The sequence below is a fragment of the Nesoenas mayeri genome (assembly GCF_963082525.1).
Source record: "Nesoenas mayeri genome assembly, chromosome: 3".
NCBI classification, from domain to species: domain Eukaryota; kingdom Metazoa; phylum Chordata; class Aves; order Columbiformes; family Columbidae; genus Nesoenas; species Nesoenas mayeri.
In genome coordinates this window covers 108,489,522-108,504,723 of record NC_137544.1, presented here as the reverse complement: position 1 = coordinate 108,504,723, position 15,202 = coordinate 108,489,522, and the positions used below count along the sequence as shown (strand labels likewise).

Sequence of the window (15,202 nt, the reverse complement as noted above, 5' to 3'; positions counted from 1 at the left end):
TCATAGTGAGAACAATCAGCCATTGGAATAATCTCATCAGGCAAGTGGTGGATTCCACAACAATGGACACTTTTAAGATTCATCTGGACAAGGTGCTGGGCCATCTTGTGTAGACTGTGCTTTTGCCAGGAAAGATTGGACTAGATGATTCTTGAGGTCCCTTCCAATCTCATATTCTATGATTCAATGATTCAATAATAAATGATTTGCAAGAACAGCTGTACTGGTCTATCCTGTTGTCTCCCTAGATCAATGTCTTAGCTTGCTGGCCTATTCACAGGGAGACAGGAGAGAGTGAGGAACCGCCATGAGCTATTTTATACTTGGAGCTAGTCCCACACCCCTGTGAGGACACAGTCAGTGGACAGGACATGGTCCCTCTGTGGGGAACTGTGCATTATGCCACCCTGTGATCAAGAAAGCTTGGTGTGTGCAGAGTGCATTTTTCATCTCCTGAGTCATTTAGTGTCTCTGTCAGCAGCCAAGCCATAGAGATAGTAAAGACAGGACAGAAGTAAAGGGAAGTGCTTCCTTGGGACATCCTGCCTTGGTCCCAGCAGAACCATCCTGCCAGCTGTGCCTGGGCAGGGGTCTGCACTGGGTCCATCTGCTGTGAGGCAGAGATGTGCTCCAGGACCTGTCCCTCTCCTGGCTAGGCAGTGTGTTGGGAGCCTTTCCTTCCCCTGCATGGCTCCCTCTGGCTCTAGCAGTGTGCCCTTCTACAGCAGCTGGTGGGCTCCAGGTGCAAGGAGACAGATTAAGCAGAGCAGGTTTGAGAAGAGCAAGTGCTCCCTGGCAGGTGGGCAAGGAAAAGGGGCCTTTGGCAGCTCAGGAGAAACTGCAGGCTTTTGCAAAGCATTGATTGGTGTGTGGCTCTGCGAGGTGGAACAGAACAGAGTCTTTTTCTTTGTGGACTGTGAACACCATTGACTTCTCTATCCCTGGAAACACTCAAGGTCAGACTGGATGGGGCTCTGAGCAAGATGATCTAGTTGGAGATGTCCCTGCTCATTGCAGGGGGTGTGGATTAGATAACCTTTGAAGGTCCCTTCCAACCCAAACTATTCTATGATACTATGACTTGTGTGTTTGGTGCAGTGGAGTCTGTGGTCAAGACATTCCAGCTTAGCTGTGTGCATCTACCAATCTTGTTGTAGGGTTCAAAGCGAGTCCTGAGATCAAATGAATACGTCCTTCCTCCTGGTGGCCTGATGGAGACCGAGCTGGAGCTTACCTTCTCACTGCAGGTACCTTGTGTTGCCTATTCCCCTGGGCCTCCCTAGTGCTCCCTTCACTGGCATTTCTTGGCAAGCATGGCTTTGAGGGCTCAGTATGAAGGGGACAGCCTCTGAGGAGGGGCCTCCTGTGGTTGCCCGTGCTCAGATCATAACACCACAGATTCCTGCTGCTGGTGCGCTGCTCTATTGCTCCAGGGTTTGTTCTGCAGTGCAATGTAGATTTGAAGGATCATGCAGAGTGCAGGTGGCCCTTGAGGGGTGCCTCAAAGCTCAGCAGGTCAGATCTTGCTGTACATCAGCACTGAGAATGAATTTTCTACCTGTGTGTCGTGCTGAGCCCTGCCCTTGTGCTTTCATCTTCCCTGTGCTTCACTTCCCCAGTACCCACACTTCCTCAAGAGAGATGGCAACAAACTGCAGATCATGCTGCAGCGGAGGAAGAGATACAAGAACCGCACGATCCTGGGCTACAAGACCCTTGCAGTGGGCATCATTAACATGGCCGAGGTACAGGGTGCTGGGAACACAGGGGACCGTTGCATGGCCTCCCCATACCAGTGCTGGGAAAGGAGCTGGGCTGACTGGCAGGCTCTGGGTGCTGTGAGTGCTCTGGCTTGTTGGCTAACTATAAGACAGAGGGGGTGGGCTGCCAGCTGTCATTGTGTCACCCTGGCAGGGGCTTTTCTATCTGCCTAGGTGATGCAGCACCCGACAGATGGCGGGCAGCTTCTGGGTCTCCACAGCAACATGAAGGACACAAACATCCGAGTGGCTGAAATCAGCATCTACTCTTTGTCCAGTCAGCCCATTGACCATGAGGATGGGAGCGTCCCCTCAGGTCCTAAAATCAAAGCTTCAGGTGTGTTAGCACTCACAGATCTGAAGGCAAATGTTTGGAATAGGACGTGGGTGACAGAGTGCATCCCCAAGCACCTGCCAGCAATACCAGTCATTTCACTGGAGTCATGACAGACATCATGCTTAGCTGTGGCATCTGCACTTTCTGCTTTCAGATCGCTCCCCAGACATTGATAACTATTCTGAAGAAGAGGATGACAGCTTCTCCTCGGAGCAGGAAGCCAGCGATGATGCTGTGCAGGGTCAGGTAAGGGAGGCCTAGCAGGGTGGCTGATGTCCTGTTCCCATTTCTGGAGCAAGAATCAGAGTTTGAGGGTCTCAATCATGCTGAACCCTCCCGTCTTCCTTGTAAACATTTGTCATGGTTTCAGAGGGTAGAGAGCCCCAATATCTGACAGCAGGAAGAACTGTGGGCTGCTGTCAAATCCGTGGTGGGGCAAGGGACTTTGGAGAGCTGTAGGTATCACCCATGTGTTCTTGGAGCCACCTGTTCTGCAGCGCAAAACCCCTGCTGAGCCCCCTCCACCTTGCACCATGATTCTCTCCCATCTCCCTGTGATGATGGACCGGAGCTGCCCTCTCTGAGACAGGATAGATCTTTTAGGAAGAAGTACAGTCTGGGTCTGAAAATGGTCAGAGGTGTCAGACCTGTCCCAGCTCTGTGATGAGCTGTGCCACTGCTGTTTGCTGTCCTCTTGTTGTGGTGCCTACACTCAAGGCCAAAAAAGACTTGTGGTAGCATGCTGATCAAGCACAGGGACAAACCCTTGTTCAGGATCCTCCAAATAACCTGTCTCATCATGCTGGGTTCACACGTCAGGACCCTGTGTTTCTGAGAGCTGTGTGTATTGTTGAGGCTGATCCCCGTAAGAACGCTTTTTGTGAGCTCAGATGCTGTGCCCTTTGAGTTAACCCTGGAGATGGGTGAGCAGGAGAACAACTCATGGGTCACAAGGGAGGCTGGTGAGTGCAGAGAGAAGAGTTTCAGGTTGTAACAAGGACTGTCAGAGAAAAACTGCTGTCTCTTCTCTGAATCTTGCTGGTACATGTTTGCCTGGAGAGGCCTGGGGACAAAGGCACTGGGGAAGAAGGTCTGTTGGGGGACAATGCTAAGGAGGGAGAAGCTGCATGGAAAGAGGTAGGAGAAGTGAGAAGCAAGACTTTGGGGGTGCAGTGTACCAAAGCTTTTCAAAATAGGAGGCAAGTGTGGAATGGGAGAATTTCTAGGAGATGCTGCTCCCTGCACTCTGAGTTGCTCTGATGTGCTGTGACCTTTTGCCTGCAGGATCTGTTTGATGAAGAGGATGACTTGAGGAAAACCAAGAAGGCTAGAAGGAAAATGATCCGAACAACATCGATGACCAGAGTAACATTAGCATTTACAACATGATCAAAGGGATGGAAGGGATTCACTTCCTTACCTCCCTGCAAGGAGTGAAGGGGGCTTGAGGGGGATGTTCACCCTAATGCAGAGCAGGGAAGAGAGTCTTGGGCTCTGAGAAGAAGGTGCAAACCTCTTGCCATTAGTGAGTCAGCTTGTTGTGCAGAGCTGTACAGCAGCTCATGGTCTGCACTGTGTTTAGCCTGGCTCCCAGTCAGTGATGATCTGCATGCAACACAGTTTTGGCTTGCTGCTGTGACATGGTTCTCTTTCCGTCCCTGAGGAAGGGGAAAGTTAGCACAAGGAAGAGTGAGCCATTAGCAGCTCTTCTGCCTGTCAGCAGAAGGGGGAAGCTACTCTGCCAGGCTCCTGCTCCCCAAGCATCTCCCCATCTGCTTCAACCCTGCAGGTCCCTGGGCACCTTCTTCCAGAGTTTGTCCCCTCTCTTTTTGTGCTTGAAGGCAGCATCCCTGAACCAGATGGTCTCGGGAGAAAGGCGATTTAAATAGAGAGAAAGTGCTATTCCAGCCTGTAGCAGAGTCTGAGTCTTTGAACCCTCCCTCATGCCCAGATACAGTGGCTTCTTGAAGAGTCTAGGTTTAGTCCAACTCCTCCAGGAAATTCAAAGAGCAAGGGACATCATAGCTGACCTTGGGCCTGTGGATCCAGAAAGGAGCCGACAGCATGTTAAAGAGAGCAACCACAGCCTGAATATTAGTCATCTGGGAAGCTGGTTTGCTAGTTCTGCTGATCTTTTTTTCTTTCCTTGTTTTGTTTTAGCAACCAAACTTCAAGCAGAAATTTGTGGCTTTGCTGAAGAGGTTTAAAGTGACAGAGGAGGTAAGAAACAGGAAGGCTGCCCCACCTGGCAGTGTCTCTTGCAGACATGTAGGTGTCAGAGTCCTGGTTCCCACTCACTGGAAGCACAGGACATGAGCTGCAGGTGCTCAGGGGTGATGGTGTGAGACATGGCATAGGCTGGGGCTTGGCTTTTCCAAAGCCCTCTGCCTCAGGAGGGTGGCTCTGAGTCTAGTGCTCAAATCGAAACCACCTTCCTGTTAGGGAGAGAGGCCAGGGGAAGAGGGGTGCTGTTATACCCTGGCTCTGCCCCAGGAGCTGGCATTGCAGGGGCAATCTTGTTCACAACTGAGAGCAGGCTAACAGCCTGGAGGCAGCTGGCCTTGGCTGGGAGCCTGGAGCCTGCACTGAGTGTGTGGCACAGCCAGGGGAGGTCCCTACCAGGTGTCTTAACTCTCCCAGTAAGTATGATGGGTGTCTGAGACTCCTTCAGATGTCGTGCTTGTGGCACCATCCTTTGACCCAATGACAGTGTCACTTGATTCTTCCACAGGCTGGATTTGGCTCTCTGAGGTGGGAACAGTTCCGTGGTATGCCTCTTGGCTGGGAGGGAGCTTGTATGTGCCTAGCCAGGTATGCAGGTGACTCCGTATCTCTTAATTGTCCTCTGGACTTGGTCCCACAGGTCCTGGACTCTGACCCTGTAGACCAGACCCAGGAGGTGGAAGAAGACCTGGGCTTGCTCTATGACAGCCTGGAAGAGTGCAACAATAGTGACAGTGGCCCGGAGATTGAGGACAATGAGAGTGTGCACAGCACACCCAAGCCCACCCTAAGGTAAGGGTTGCAGGGAGTCACAGGCTGACAGCACAGTCTGTGGGACCTAGAGGCATGCCCTGTGACACTATTCTGTTGCTTGGGCTAATGCAGGCATTATCTTGTGTCCACGCCCATCACCATATTCTGTTGGCACCACTGAGCTCATCACTTGCATATCTTGTTTAATAAACTCAAAACTGCCCATTAAACCTGGCTTCCTTCACATTTAGTCTTATTTAATTTCCTGCCAGTTCAGCATCTGACACTGATCTGCTGGAAGAATACCTACTTCATCTAAACCCCTGCTGTTCCCAGCTCTCATATCTTTCTGCTGACAGTCCTAGTTTTCTCAAGGCTCTCCATACTGAAGCATGCCTGTCTTTTGAGCACTTTGTGACTCCTTGGACCAGTCCTTATGTCCCTACAAGATCTGCATGCTGTGTTCCCACCCTTTGTGGAGACAGGTGACTAGCAACCATCAGCAATGTTCCTCACCTCATTCCCCAGGCACCCAGTGGCTTGACTTGCTCTGCCAAGCACTATTGACCTGGCACAGAGGTCTCTAGTGATCTGTGTTTACCTGGCCTCTCTGCTCATGACTGTTCTGTTTCTGTGCTGTCCTTTTGTGAGAAAGTTGCCTTTTATTATCTTTCTCCATGGCTGCCTCACAGTGCGCTGGGTTCGATCTCTTCTAGTTAAACCAAGCTTACTTGTCATTATTGTTTCTGTAGTTCAGTATTTAAATATAATTTGGATTAGCTGGAATCCCTGCTGAAGGTACTTAGCAGAGGTAGCAGACTTGGTCTGCCACAGGCAAACTGTTTGAAATTAAATCTGCTAGATTCGGGAACCCCTAGGAAGAAATAGGAACGTGACAGAAGTTGTCTTCCACAAACACACAAGTCATTGTGAAGGAGACAGGAGACACATGAGCAAGGGGGAGCTGCTTAGGTGGTCTACTTGCACTTCAAAAGGAGTTCCAAATGTTCTCCTAATGAAGGCTTTAAAGAAACAAAGATGCTGTTGGAGAAAAATAAAGGTCTTTCTGTTATCAGTTAATTGTTTATGTATGTAAACTCTGTAAACTATAAGAAAAGTCTAGTAAGGATATTTAAATATAAGACTTCACCCTGTACCTGCAGATGCCCCCTTGCAAACATCTGGTCACTGGGAGAGCATCGTAAAGTGATGGTTTGTGCTTATACCTGCCTGTATAGTCTTCCTTGGGTGTTTGCTGCTGTCTCTGGTAGTGGGCCCTGGACTGGTTTTCAGCCTGTTCATGTGTACCTAGCTTGGTTTATTCTCTAGTGTCTCAGTTTCTGACAGTGCTGAGTGTGTACCCCCTGAATTCACATTACTGGGTCTGTACTTTTTCTAAGGAGATGTGGGAGCTGCCAAGGTCTTCAGTGTAGCCTGCATGGTCTCCAGACCCTGCATAGCCTTCTCAGCTGGTGATGACCTTCCAGTCCAGCCTGTAAATTCAAGATGTGATCCTTACCCTGGATTTGTTTATTGTCATAGGCAGCCTTGCTAGACCCTGTGAAGGCTTTAATGTAATCCTTAAGAGTGAGCAATGGCTGGTGCCCTGGGCTGGGCCAGTGGTGTTGGGGGCAGATCGCCATTCTTTTGATCAGCCAGGGTGGCCATGCAGCAGGCTGCTTCTGCACTGGGGCGAAACTAGACCTAGAATGGAGGCTGTTAAATAAGACCTCAACAGGCCTTTGATTGAAGATCAGAGGTGAAGGAGCAAATGGCTCCACAGGTGACTGGGAAAATGGGTAGGGAACAGGAGGCTAATTCATTGCAAACAGAAGGAGGCTATGCAGAAGGGCTGGAATTTACCTAAATCTCAACCTGCTGAGACTCCGACTCAAGCCCATACAAGAGATTTTAAACTGTGGAATAGGGAGAGCTGAGAGTTGCAGAAGAGCTCTGTGCTCAGTGTGACACATTCTCTAGGGATGAAAGCTTCTGAATTGCAAGTGGGAGAGGGCAGAAACAGACACAGCTTCCACGGGGAAAGACAGAACCATTTAAGTGGGATGTTGAAAGCTAGATCAAGTGCATACAATCTAGATGCATCCAATGTCTAAGAAAAAGGAGGGGATGAAGATACTGTTTTGAGGTGCCAGTGGCCCCAGAGGTATGTCATATTCTGGTGGGGTTACTGAACAGTACAGAGGAGTGTCGGAGAGATGCTGGATGGAGGGATGAATTATTAGAAAACTTATGTATTTCTCTGGTTTGACTCAAGTTATTAACATGGTCTGTATGGATTGAAATTTCCATCTGTGAAAAGGCAAGTGTAATGTCTGTACAGTGTGGTGACAATGCCTGAGATCCTGCAGCAGAGATTGGAGAGATGGAGAGAGCAGAAGTATGTTAATAACAGGAGACATCATTTAGCCCTGTGTGACCTGGAGAAAATGTCCCACTGGGCCACAATACCAACTCTAAACCTGTAGCTTTGATAAATGAACATGTGAAGCAGTTGGTCACAGAGCCAGTGAGGAAAATTGAGCTTTGACTTCTCCTAGCCAATGTATAAACACTGCTGCTGAAGAGCTGCTCTGTGGTGCAGACCATCATTTACTGAGATGAAATGTCCTTGTAAGAGCAGTAAAAGCAAAGAACCTGACAAACACTGTTGTGCCTGGCAACACAGCGTGGTGTATACAAATGAGGAAACAAGTTAGAAAGAAAGTAAAAGGAGTAGACGTTCAGACGTCTGTAGGTGCCCTGCAGATATATCCAGATGAGGACAATAGAAAACAATGGAAACCCTGACAGAGTCCTAACAGAAGAACTGCTCTAAATTCTACACCTCTGTGGCCATCCCTGGAAACCTGCAACCTGGTATCCCCACCTGCACACCATGCAAATCAGGAGAGTTGGGAGTTAGTGAGAAAGTATGTAGAGACAACTTAGAGGGAAGCTGGCTCAGGTCTCCTGCAGGGAAGTCACATGTTGCAGATGGGGTGCAGTTTCTGCAAGGGTCCTGGGAAAACTGATGAGTGAGATCTGGTGATAGAGACTGTTAGTTTCCTAAAGACTGGTCTTTGAGCAGCCCACAGCATGTGGAGGGGGTCCTTGGTAAATAAACAATGGGTGGAAAAAGGGGAAACGAAGGTGAAAGCTCATGCTGTGGTGGCAGAGACAGTCCTGCTGTCCCAAGGAATTCCTGTGTTGCCCACTGTGATGTGGGAAGAGGGCTTTGGAGTTGAACTGTGCAGCTCTACCAAAACGTCAGCTCAGAGACCTAAAAAAAGGCAAATTTAAGTGGTGGGGAACAAAACAAGACATTGCTGTGCTGCTGCATTACATGGGGTGTGGTTCTGTGTGCCATACTGTGGTCTTCAGAGCCTCAGGAAAGGGGAAAGCAGAAAGGGAATATGGAAGCTGCTGCTGGAAATGTTCAGAAACAGCAGTCAGCGAGTGAGATGGGGCAACAGTTCCTCACCCTTCACTGCAGTGGTAGGGGATCACCTGAGAGAGAAGTCATTGTTGTCTAAGAGACAGGGATGCTGCCTCCAACTCACAGGGGCCACAGGTTTAGTCCTGGTGGCACCATCCTGTCTCTGCACCCAGCATTGCTGCAGCAAACCATGGTGTGTGGGGCTGGCAGTCCCTAACCTGTGAGGTGCTTGAACACTTGGGTGTCTGGCCCTGTGTCCCACTGGGGACCTCCCCATGGTGCTCTGTGCTTAGGACAGGCTGGTGGGGTTGTGCTGAGATCATGGTGATTTTGTTCCTCTCTTATTCCTGCCTTTTTCTCTCCCATCTATCTGTCTGTCCGTCTGTTCGTCTGTCTGTTTCTCTGCAGGCGTTTCTTTGAGGGAGTCTCTCATTCTGGTTCCCAGACTGAGATCGGCAGTCTGCACAGCCAGAAAGGGCAGGATCAAGAGTCGGGCAGCCCTGTGAGTTATACCACCACCACCACCACCACCACCACCACCACCACCACCTCCACCTCTTGCTCCCTTCCCTCCCCAGCCAGCCCATCAACCCCACAGTGCCTGCAGCTCCCTCTGTGCCCACAGCTTCTGGCAACATCTGCCTGGGCTTGCTCCTTCCCTTCTTTCCTCTTCTTTTTCCCAGTGCAGGCAGACAGGTAGTGATGGGGGGCATCGGTCCCAGGGGGATGCTGGGCTTCCCTGCGGGAGCATGTGTTCTGTGAGGACAGGTGTTGGTCACTGGCAGCCACCCCACCTGGGACGCTTCATCCTGCTCTGACCCCACTCCCTGTTCCTCAGGGCGAGGCAGACAAGCGGAAGCCAGGAGCACTGCGACCACAGGAGGAGCCAGGAGTGGAGGTCCCTGCACTGGTGAGTCCAGGCTACAGGATGTGGAGTGGGGCTGCACCCCACTGTATGCCTCACCTTGCTTTCTGGTTGCCCGCCAGCCTGGGAGCAGGACTGGAAAGACAAATAGATTGGGCTGGAGAGCAGCAAGAGTGGAAGGAGGGTTAGGGTCTGCAGGAGATGCAGCTCAACCCCTTCAAGGCCCTGCAACCTTGGCTCTCCAGCAGGGCCACCAGGTCTATCCTGGATGGGTGCACCCATGTGCACAGGGAGCAGGGCAGGGAGAGCAGTGTGTGCAAAGTGACTGTGTGTATCCCTCAGGAGCTGGCCACAGAGGAGCCATGTTCACGGCTGTCCCCCGGAGATGCTGCCATGAGGGAGGGCAGTGTGGACAAGCTGGCCCAGCTGGGACCTGGGACCAAAGCTGAGCTCCCTGGTGCTGTGTCTCCCAGGTAAGGTGGGTCTGCACCCCATGCCAGGGCTGACGGGGCCCACATTGGCTCCCTGGGGTGCGTTGAGGTTGGTGGAGATGGGATTTCCTCAACAGTGTCATCTCTCCTGCTTCTCACTTACAGCAAGGCAGAGAGCAAGCAGTTGTGGCGTCCTCGCAGCACTTCTGTGAAGGACCGGCAGAGCTCAAAGGGACAGGGTGGCCGCGCCAGCAGCCTGGACAGTGAGAGCTCTCCAGATTCATGGCACAGTACCCAGGTGAGGCTCTGGAAGCCACCTCATCTGGAGGTTTCTCACTCAAGAGCCCTGCCAGGCCTTCAGCCATGGCTAGAGCAGCCAAGGCAGCCAGCTGGGGTTAACTTTTGTGATGATGCTGTCATAGGTGCCCCGAAAGTCTGTTTACGATCAGCTGAACCAGATCCTAGTCTCAGATGACCAGCTCCCTGAGAGCATCGTGCTAGTGAATGTTGCTGAGTGGCAGGGGCAGGTGAGTAGGCGTGACAGGAGCTGAATGCATGGGAGGAGCTGTAAGCAGTGTCCCAGGGGATTCTCCCAACCATGGCAGCATGTCCTAGGGAAACTGGTGCCAGCTCTGCCTTCCTCTCCCCTCTAAGCCCCCTTGTCTGGCATGACAGCCTGTCTTACCACTGTTCAGCTGCACACAGACATCTGAAAAGGCACAGAATGATGATAGGATAATAGGATGATGGAACAGTTTGGGTTGGAAAGGACCTTTAAAGGTTACCTAGTCCAACCCCCCTGCAATGAGCAGGGACATCTTCAACCAGATCAGGTTGCTAAGAGCCTTGTCCAGCCTGGCCTTGAATGTCTCCAGGGACAGGGCATCTACCACCTCTCTGGGCAACCTGGGCCAGTGTTTCACCACCCTCAGTGTAAAAAGTTTCTTCCTCGTGTTTAGCCTGATATTGGAGTGCCACAATGGGAGAGAGCAAGAGAAGGGGATGAGCAGAGAAGGACTGCGCCAAGAGTGGGCCCTGCTGTGGGATGCAGGATTTAAATCAGAGGGTCCTTGGACCCTTTATCTCAAAGATAATAGCCTCATTCTTGGGACAGTTTTGCCCTTGCCCATCACAGGCTAAAGACTGCTGTGTTTAAAGGCAAGAATGGAGCTGGGAGCAGTGAGGATGCTCAGGCATGCAGCCACGATGGTTTCAGCCTCCTCGCGTGGCATGGGTGGGGACAGAGACTCTATCTCTATCCTGGGGGCACAGGGACCAGCATGGGCTGGTGCTGGCCAGCACAGCTATGGCCCCTCAGTGTGCCTTAACCTGAGCTCTCTGCATTGGCAGTACGTGAGTGAGCAGCTCCAGGCGCACAAGCAGTTGGTCGTATCCACCTGCTCCGTGGCGGACATCCAAGCAGCCTTCAACACCACCGTCTCCCGCATCCAGCGATAGTGAGTACAGCCTGGGCTCAGCCTGGCAGCTCCCTGTGACTGCAGTGAAGGGCTGGGAAAGGCCCTGGCTCCACCAGGGGCTCATTAGGACCCATTGGGATTGTGGACATGACAACTATAGGAGCAGGTGTAGGTCCTGGGGAGAGCTGGGCAATCTCAGGGCTGTCTGTGCCAATGGCAGTTCCCAGCAAGCTGGAAATGGTCAGCAGTGGGTTTCTGATGCTGGGTTGACTGGCCTCGCTGAGCACGTGCCCTGCCCCAAGAGCCACCTGCTGAGCTTGTCCCTCATGGTCTCCTTTTCTCTCCATTTTGCAGCTGTAACTGTAACTCCCACATGCCTCCGCCAGTGAAGGTGGTAGTGGCAGGGGATCAGAGCTACTTGAGCATTGTCCTCCGTTTCTTTGTGGAGCAGCTGGCCAGCAAGACACCTGACTGGCTCAACTACCTTCGGTTCCTGCTTGTGCCACTGGGTGAGAGCCACCACAAGCCCAGCCCCAGGGGTGTCCTCTCCAACCAACCTGGGCTCCCCAGCTTGGAGCCAACATGGCCCTTCTCACCCGCAGGCTCTCACCCTCTGGCCAAGTACCTGGCCTCAGTGGATAACAAATACAGCACTCTCTTCCTGGACACAGCATGGCGGGAGCTGTTCAGCAGGGCTGAGCCACCCATCGCAGGTGAGGAGCAGGGCAGGCTGGGACCAGCAGTGCCCTGAAGCGGGGAGCCCAGTTGCCACCAAGTCTTAGAATCATTGAATAGTTTGGATCAGAATGGACCTTCAAAGCTCATCTAGTCCAACCCCCCTGCAGTGAGCAGGGACATCTTCAACTATATCAGATTGCTCAGAGCCCCATCCAGCCTGGCCTTGGATGTTTCCAGGGATGGGGGCATCTACCACCTCTATGGGCAACCTGTTCCAGTGTTTCACCACCCTCATTGCAAGAAATTTCTTCCTCGTGTCTGGCCTGAATCTCCCCTCCTTTAGTTTAAAACTGTTATACCTTGTGCTGTCTCAAGAGGCCCTGCTAAGAAGTCTGTCCCCATCCCTCTTATCAGGCCCTTTTAAGTACTGAAAGACTGCAATAAGGTCTCCCTGGAGCCTTCTCCAGGCTGAACAACCCCAACTCTCTCAGCCTGTCCTCATAGCAGAGCTGTTCGCGCCCTCTGATCATTTCTGTGGCCTCCTCTGGCCCCTCTCCAACAGGTCCATGTTTTTCCTGTACTGAGGGCTCCAGAGCTGGACACAGGACTCCAGGTGGGGTCTCACCAGAGCAGAGCAGAGGGGCAGGATCACCTCCCTCAGCCTGCTGGACACACTCCTTTTGATGCAGCCCAAAATATAATTTGCCTTCTGGGCTGCAAGCGCACATTGCTGGCTCATGTCCAATCTTTCATCCACCAGTACCCCCAAGTCCTTCTCCACAGGGCTGCTCTCAATCCCTTCATCCACCAGCCTGCACTGATACTGGGGGTTGCTCACAAAGCCCGGTTGTCACCAAGTGTCTCACTGCTCTTTGTGCCCACAGACACTGTGGACATTGCAGGCCGTGTCACCCAGTTCATCGCTGGAGCCAGCCTCTCTCACCAGCTCCCCATCTCTGAAGCCATGCTGACCTACAAGCAGAAGAGGTGAGTGTGGCCTTGAGGTGCAGCCCCAGTCTGGGCTGTGCCTGGGAGAGGGCTGTGGGAAATGGGGGACAAGCGAATGAAGGACCGGGGACCAACACTCTACTTCCCCAGCGAGCAATGTGGTGCTGAGGGGAGCTGGGATTCCACACAGAAAGGCCTGCAGTGCCATCCCCTGCCACCCCTGGAGCATTCGGCCCCTCCAGCAGCTGTTGGCTGTGGCAGCCCCCACAGTGGGGACCAGCTGCCAGGGCTGGGCTGGGCTGGGCTGGGGGCTGTGAGCCAGCATGGTGCTGCCTGGGGGTTGACGCTCGTGTTCCAGCTGCACTCTCACCTCTCCCTTCTCTTGGTTTCTGGCACCCAAGGAAGAGAAGTCTCTATTTTGATTTTTATATCAGGTATTGGCTTGTGCTTGCTGTGCCGCTGCCTGGCCTCCTCCCTTCCCCCCATGTACGTCCATCCCTCTTGCCGTGCAGAGGAGCCGTGACCCCAAAGCGGGGCAGGGCTACCCTCCCGCATGCAAACCCTCTCCCAGCATTGGAGGGGCCAACACCTTGCCTCCTTGTGTAGTGTGCCCTGTGCTGCCATGCGGGGGACAGGGAATCCCATGGGAAGGGAGGGCAGAGGAGAGAGTCCCAGTGGCCATGAGGCAGCACTGGCCCCTTCCAGCCTGGGGGTCCCCAGGCTACAAGGCACTTGCTGGTCAGCACTCCCAGACCCTGACCAGCCTCTCTTTCTCGTGCAGCCCCGACGAGGACTCCTGCCAGAAGTTTGTACCCTTTGTGGGGGTGAGTGCATTGAGGGACCAGCAGGCAATTTGGGCTGGGATGGAGAGGGGTAACACAGCCCTGCTGATGCTGGGATTCAAGACTTGTCTGTCCTTGCAGGTGGTGAAGGTGGGTCTGGTGGAGCAGTCCTTCAGTGCCTCTGGTGAGTCCCTGAGGGCTCACAGTCCCTGGCTCCCTTCTCTGCTGTGGGGAGGCCCTTGTTGGTGTCCCTGACCCCACCTCGACCCACCTTCTTCCTCCACAGTGGACTCGGATGATGCTACAGTCTGCACCCCTTCCCTGCTGAGCTCAGCACCAGCCACTGGTGGAGCATCCCCCTATGGCAAGGAGACTGTGAGCACCCCACCACCCTCCCCGTCTGTCAGCAGTGGCCTCTCGGGTGCTGGGTAAGGAAGCCCCATGCAGTCTGAGGCAGTGGGTGCTGGGGTGGGAGGGTTTGAGGTGCTGTGTTTTGGGCCAGTATGCTCCCAGAGCAGGCTGCAGCTGGGCTATGGGGAGCGGCAAGGACAGAATCTGTGTGCTGCATGGTGCTGCCCATCTTGCCCAGGTCTCTGAGCCCTGGTGTGGAGGTGATGGGCCTGCAGGTGGACTACTGGACAACACAAGGGCTGGACAGGAAGAAGGAGGGCGAGAAGCGGGAGACGGGTATCAAGAACACGCTCAAGAGCAACTTCCGCTCACTCCAGGTCAGCCGCATCCCTGGCACAGGGGAGCTGGTGCCCCCTAGCACCATGGCCATGACAGTGGTCACCAAGGAGAAAAACAAGAAAGGTAACCAAGCCCACCCCTGGGTGCTCTCTGGATGTGGGGCCACAATCTATTGCTAAAAGGGTGCGGGGAGCCCACAGGAGGGCAAGGCTGAGACACCCCAGCAGGGGCCAGTCAGTGCAGCCAGCCCTGGGGTGAGGGCTCCCACGCAGGGCCAGGTGGGGACATCGTAACATTGGTCGTATCTGTCCTTGGCCCTCAGTGATGTTCCTGAGCAAGAAACCAAAAGAGAAGGATCTGGAGCCCAAAAGCCAAGTCATTGAAGGGATCACACGCCTCATCTGCACAGCCAAGCACCAGAACACCATGTTGCGAGGTGAGGGGAGGCACAAGCCCCATGGGGCTGGAGGTCTCAGACCCAGCAGTCCAGGCTGCCCGTGGTGGGGCTGCGCCTCACCATACGCTCTCTTCTCAGTCTCTATAGATGGGGTAGAGTGGAATGACGTGAAGTTTTTCCAGCTGGCAGCACAGTGGCCAACGCATGTCAAGTACCTCCCTGTGGGCATCTTCGGCTACTCAAAGAGTGTGTGAGAAGTGGAGAGCAGCCCTGGGATGGAGCTGCAGAGGGTCACAGGAGCAGATGGAGAGAGACATGCTCTTGTCCCCTCTCTTTTGCGGCCCAGCCCCTGCCTGCTCTGCAGAGGGAGATAAAACACCTGCACCGCCCCCTGTGTGGGCCAAGACCTCTGAAGGTGAGGCCAGTGAGACTGGGTCCATGCACCCTCCAACACCAGCCAGGGCACCATGCCACCTGCCTCCCC

The 15,202-nt window shown here is 53.2% G+C and overlaps 1 protein-coding gene across 1 annotated transcript in view; it reads left to right on the top strand.

Moving 5' to 3' along the window:
- The window catches only part of LOC308038945 (phosphofurin acidic cluster sorting protein 2-like), a gene marked incomplete at both ends in the record, with an annotated part of 99,580 nt that extends 84,608 nt beyond the window's left edge, over positions 1-14,972 (top strand). Inside the window, 23 exons of the mRNA XM_080341901.1 lie at positions 1,158-1,247; positions 1,620-1,745; positions 1,935-2,097; positions 2,252-2,343; positions 3,382-3,462; positions 4,258-4,317; positions 4,961-5,112; positions 8,918-9,011; positions 9,348-9,419; positions 9,717-9,847; positions 9,971-10,103; positions 10,228-10,332; positions 11,156-11,262; positions 11,578-11,732; positions 11,826-11,936; positions 12,786-12,888; positions 13,251-13,283; positions 13,631-13,673; positions 13,773-13,815; positions 13,918-14,059; positions 14,221-14,444; positions 14,644-14,757; positions 14,857-14,972. Coding sequence (XP_080198027.1) covers positions 1,158-1,247; positions 1,620-1,745; positions 1,935-2,097; positions 2,252-2,343; positions 3,382-3,462; positions 4,258-4,317; positions 4,961-5,112; positions 8,918-9,011; positions 9,348-9,419; positions 9,717-9,847; positions 9,971-10,103; positions 10,228-10,332; positions 11,156-11,262; positions 11,578-11,732; positions 11,826-11,936; positions 12,786-12,888; positions 13,251-13,283; positions 13,631-13,673; positions 13,773-13,815; positions 13,918-14,059; positions 14,221-14,444; positions 14,644-14,757; positions 14,857-14,972 — 2,490 coding nt within the window. The remainder of the gene's footprint in view (positions 1-1,157; positions 1,248-1,619; positions 1,746-1,934; positions 2,098-2,251; positions 2,344-3,381; positions 3,463-4,257; positions 4,318-4,960; positions 5,113-8,917; positions 9,012-9,347; positions 9,420-9,716; positions 9,848-9,970; positions 10,104-10,227; positions 10,333-11,155; positions 11,263-11,577; positions 11,733-11,825; positions 11,937-12,785; positions 12,889-13,250; positions 13,284-13,630; positions 13,674-13,772; positions 13,816-13,917; positions 14,060-14,220; positions 14,445-14,643; positions 14,758-14,856) is intronic.
- Between the last annotated feature and the right edge of the window lie 230 nt (positions 14,973-15,202).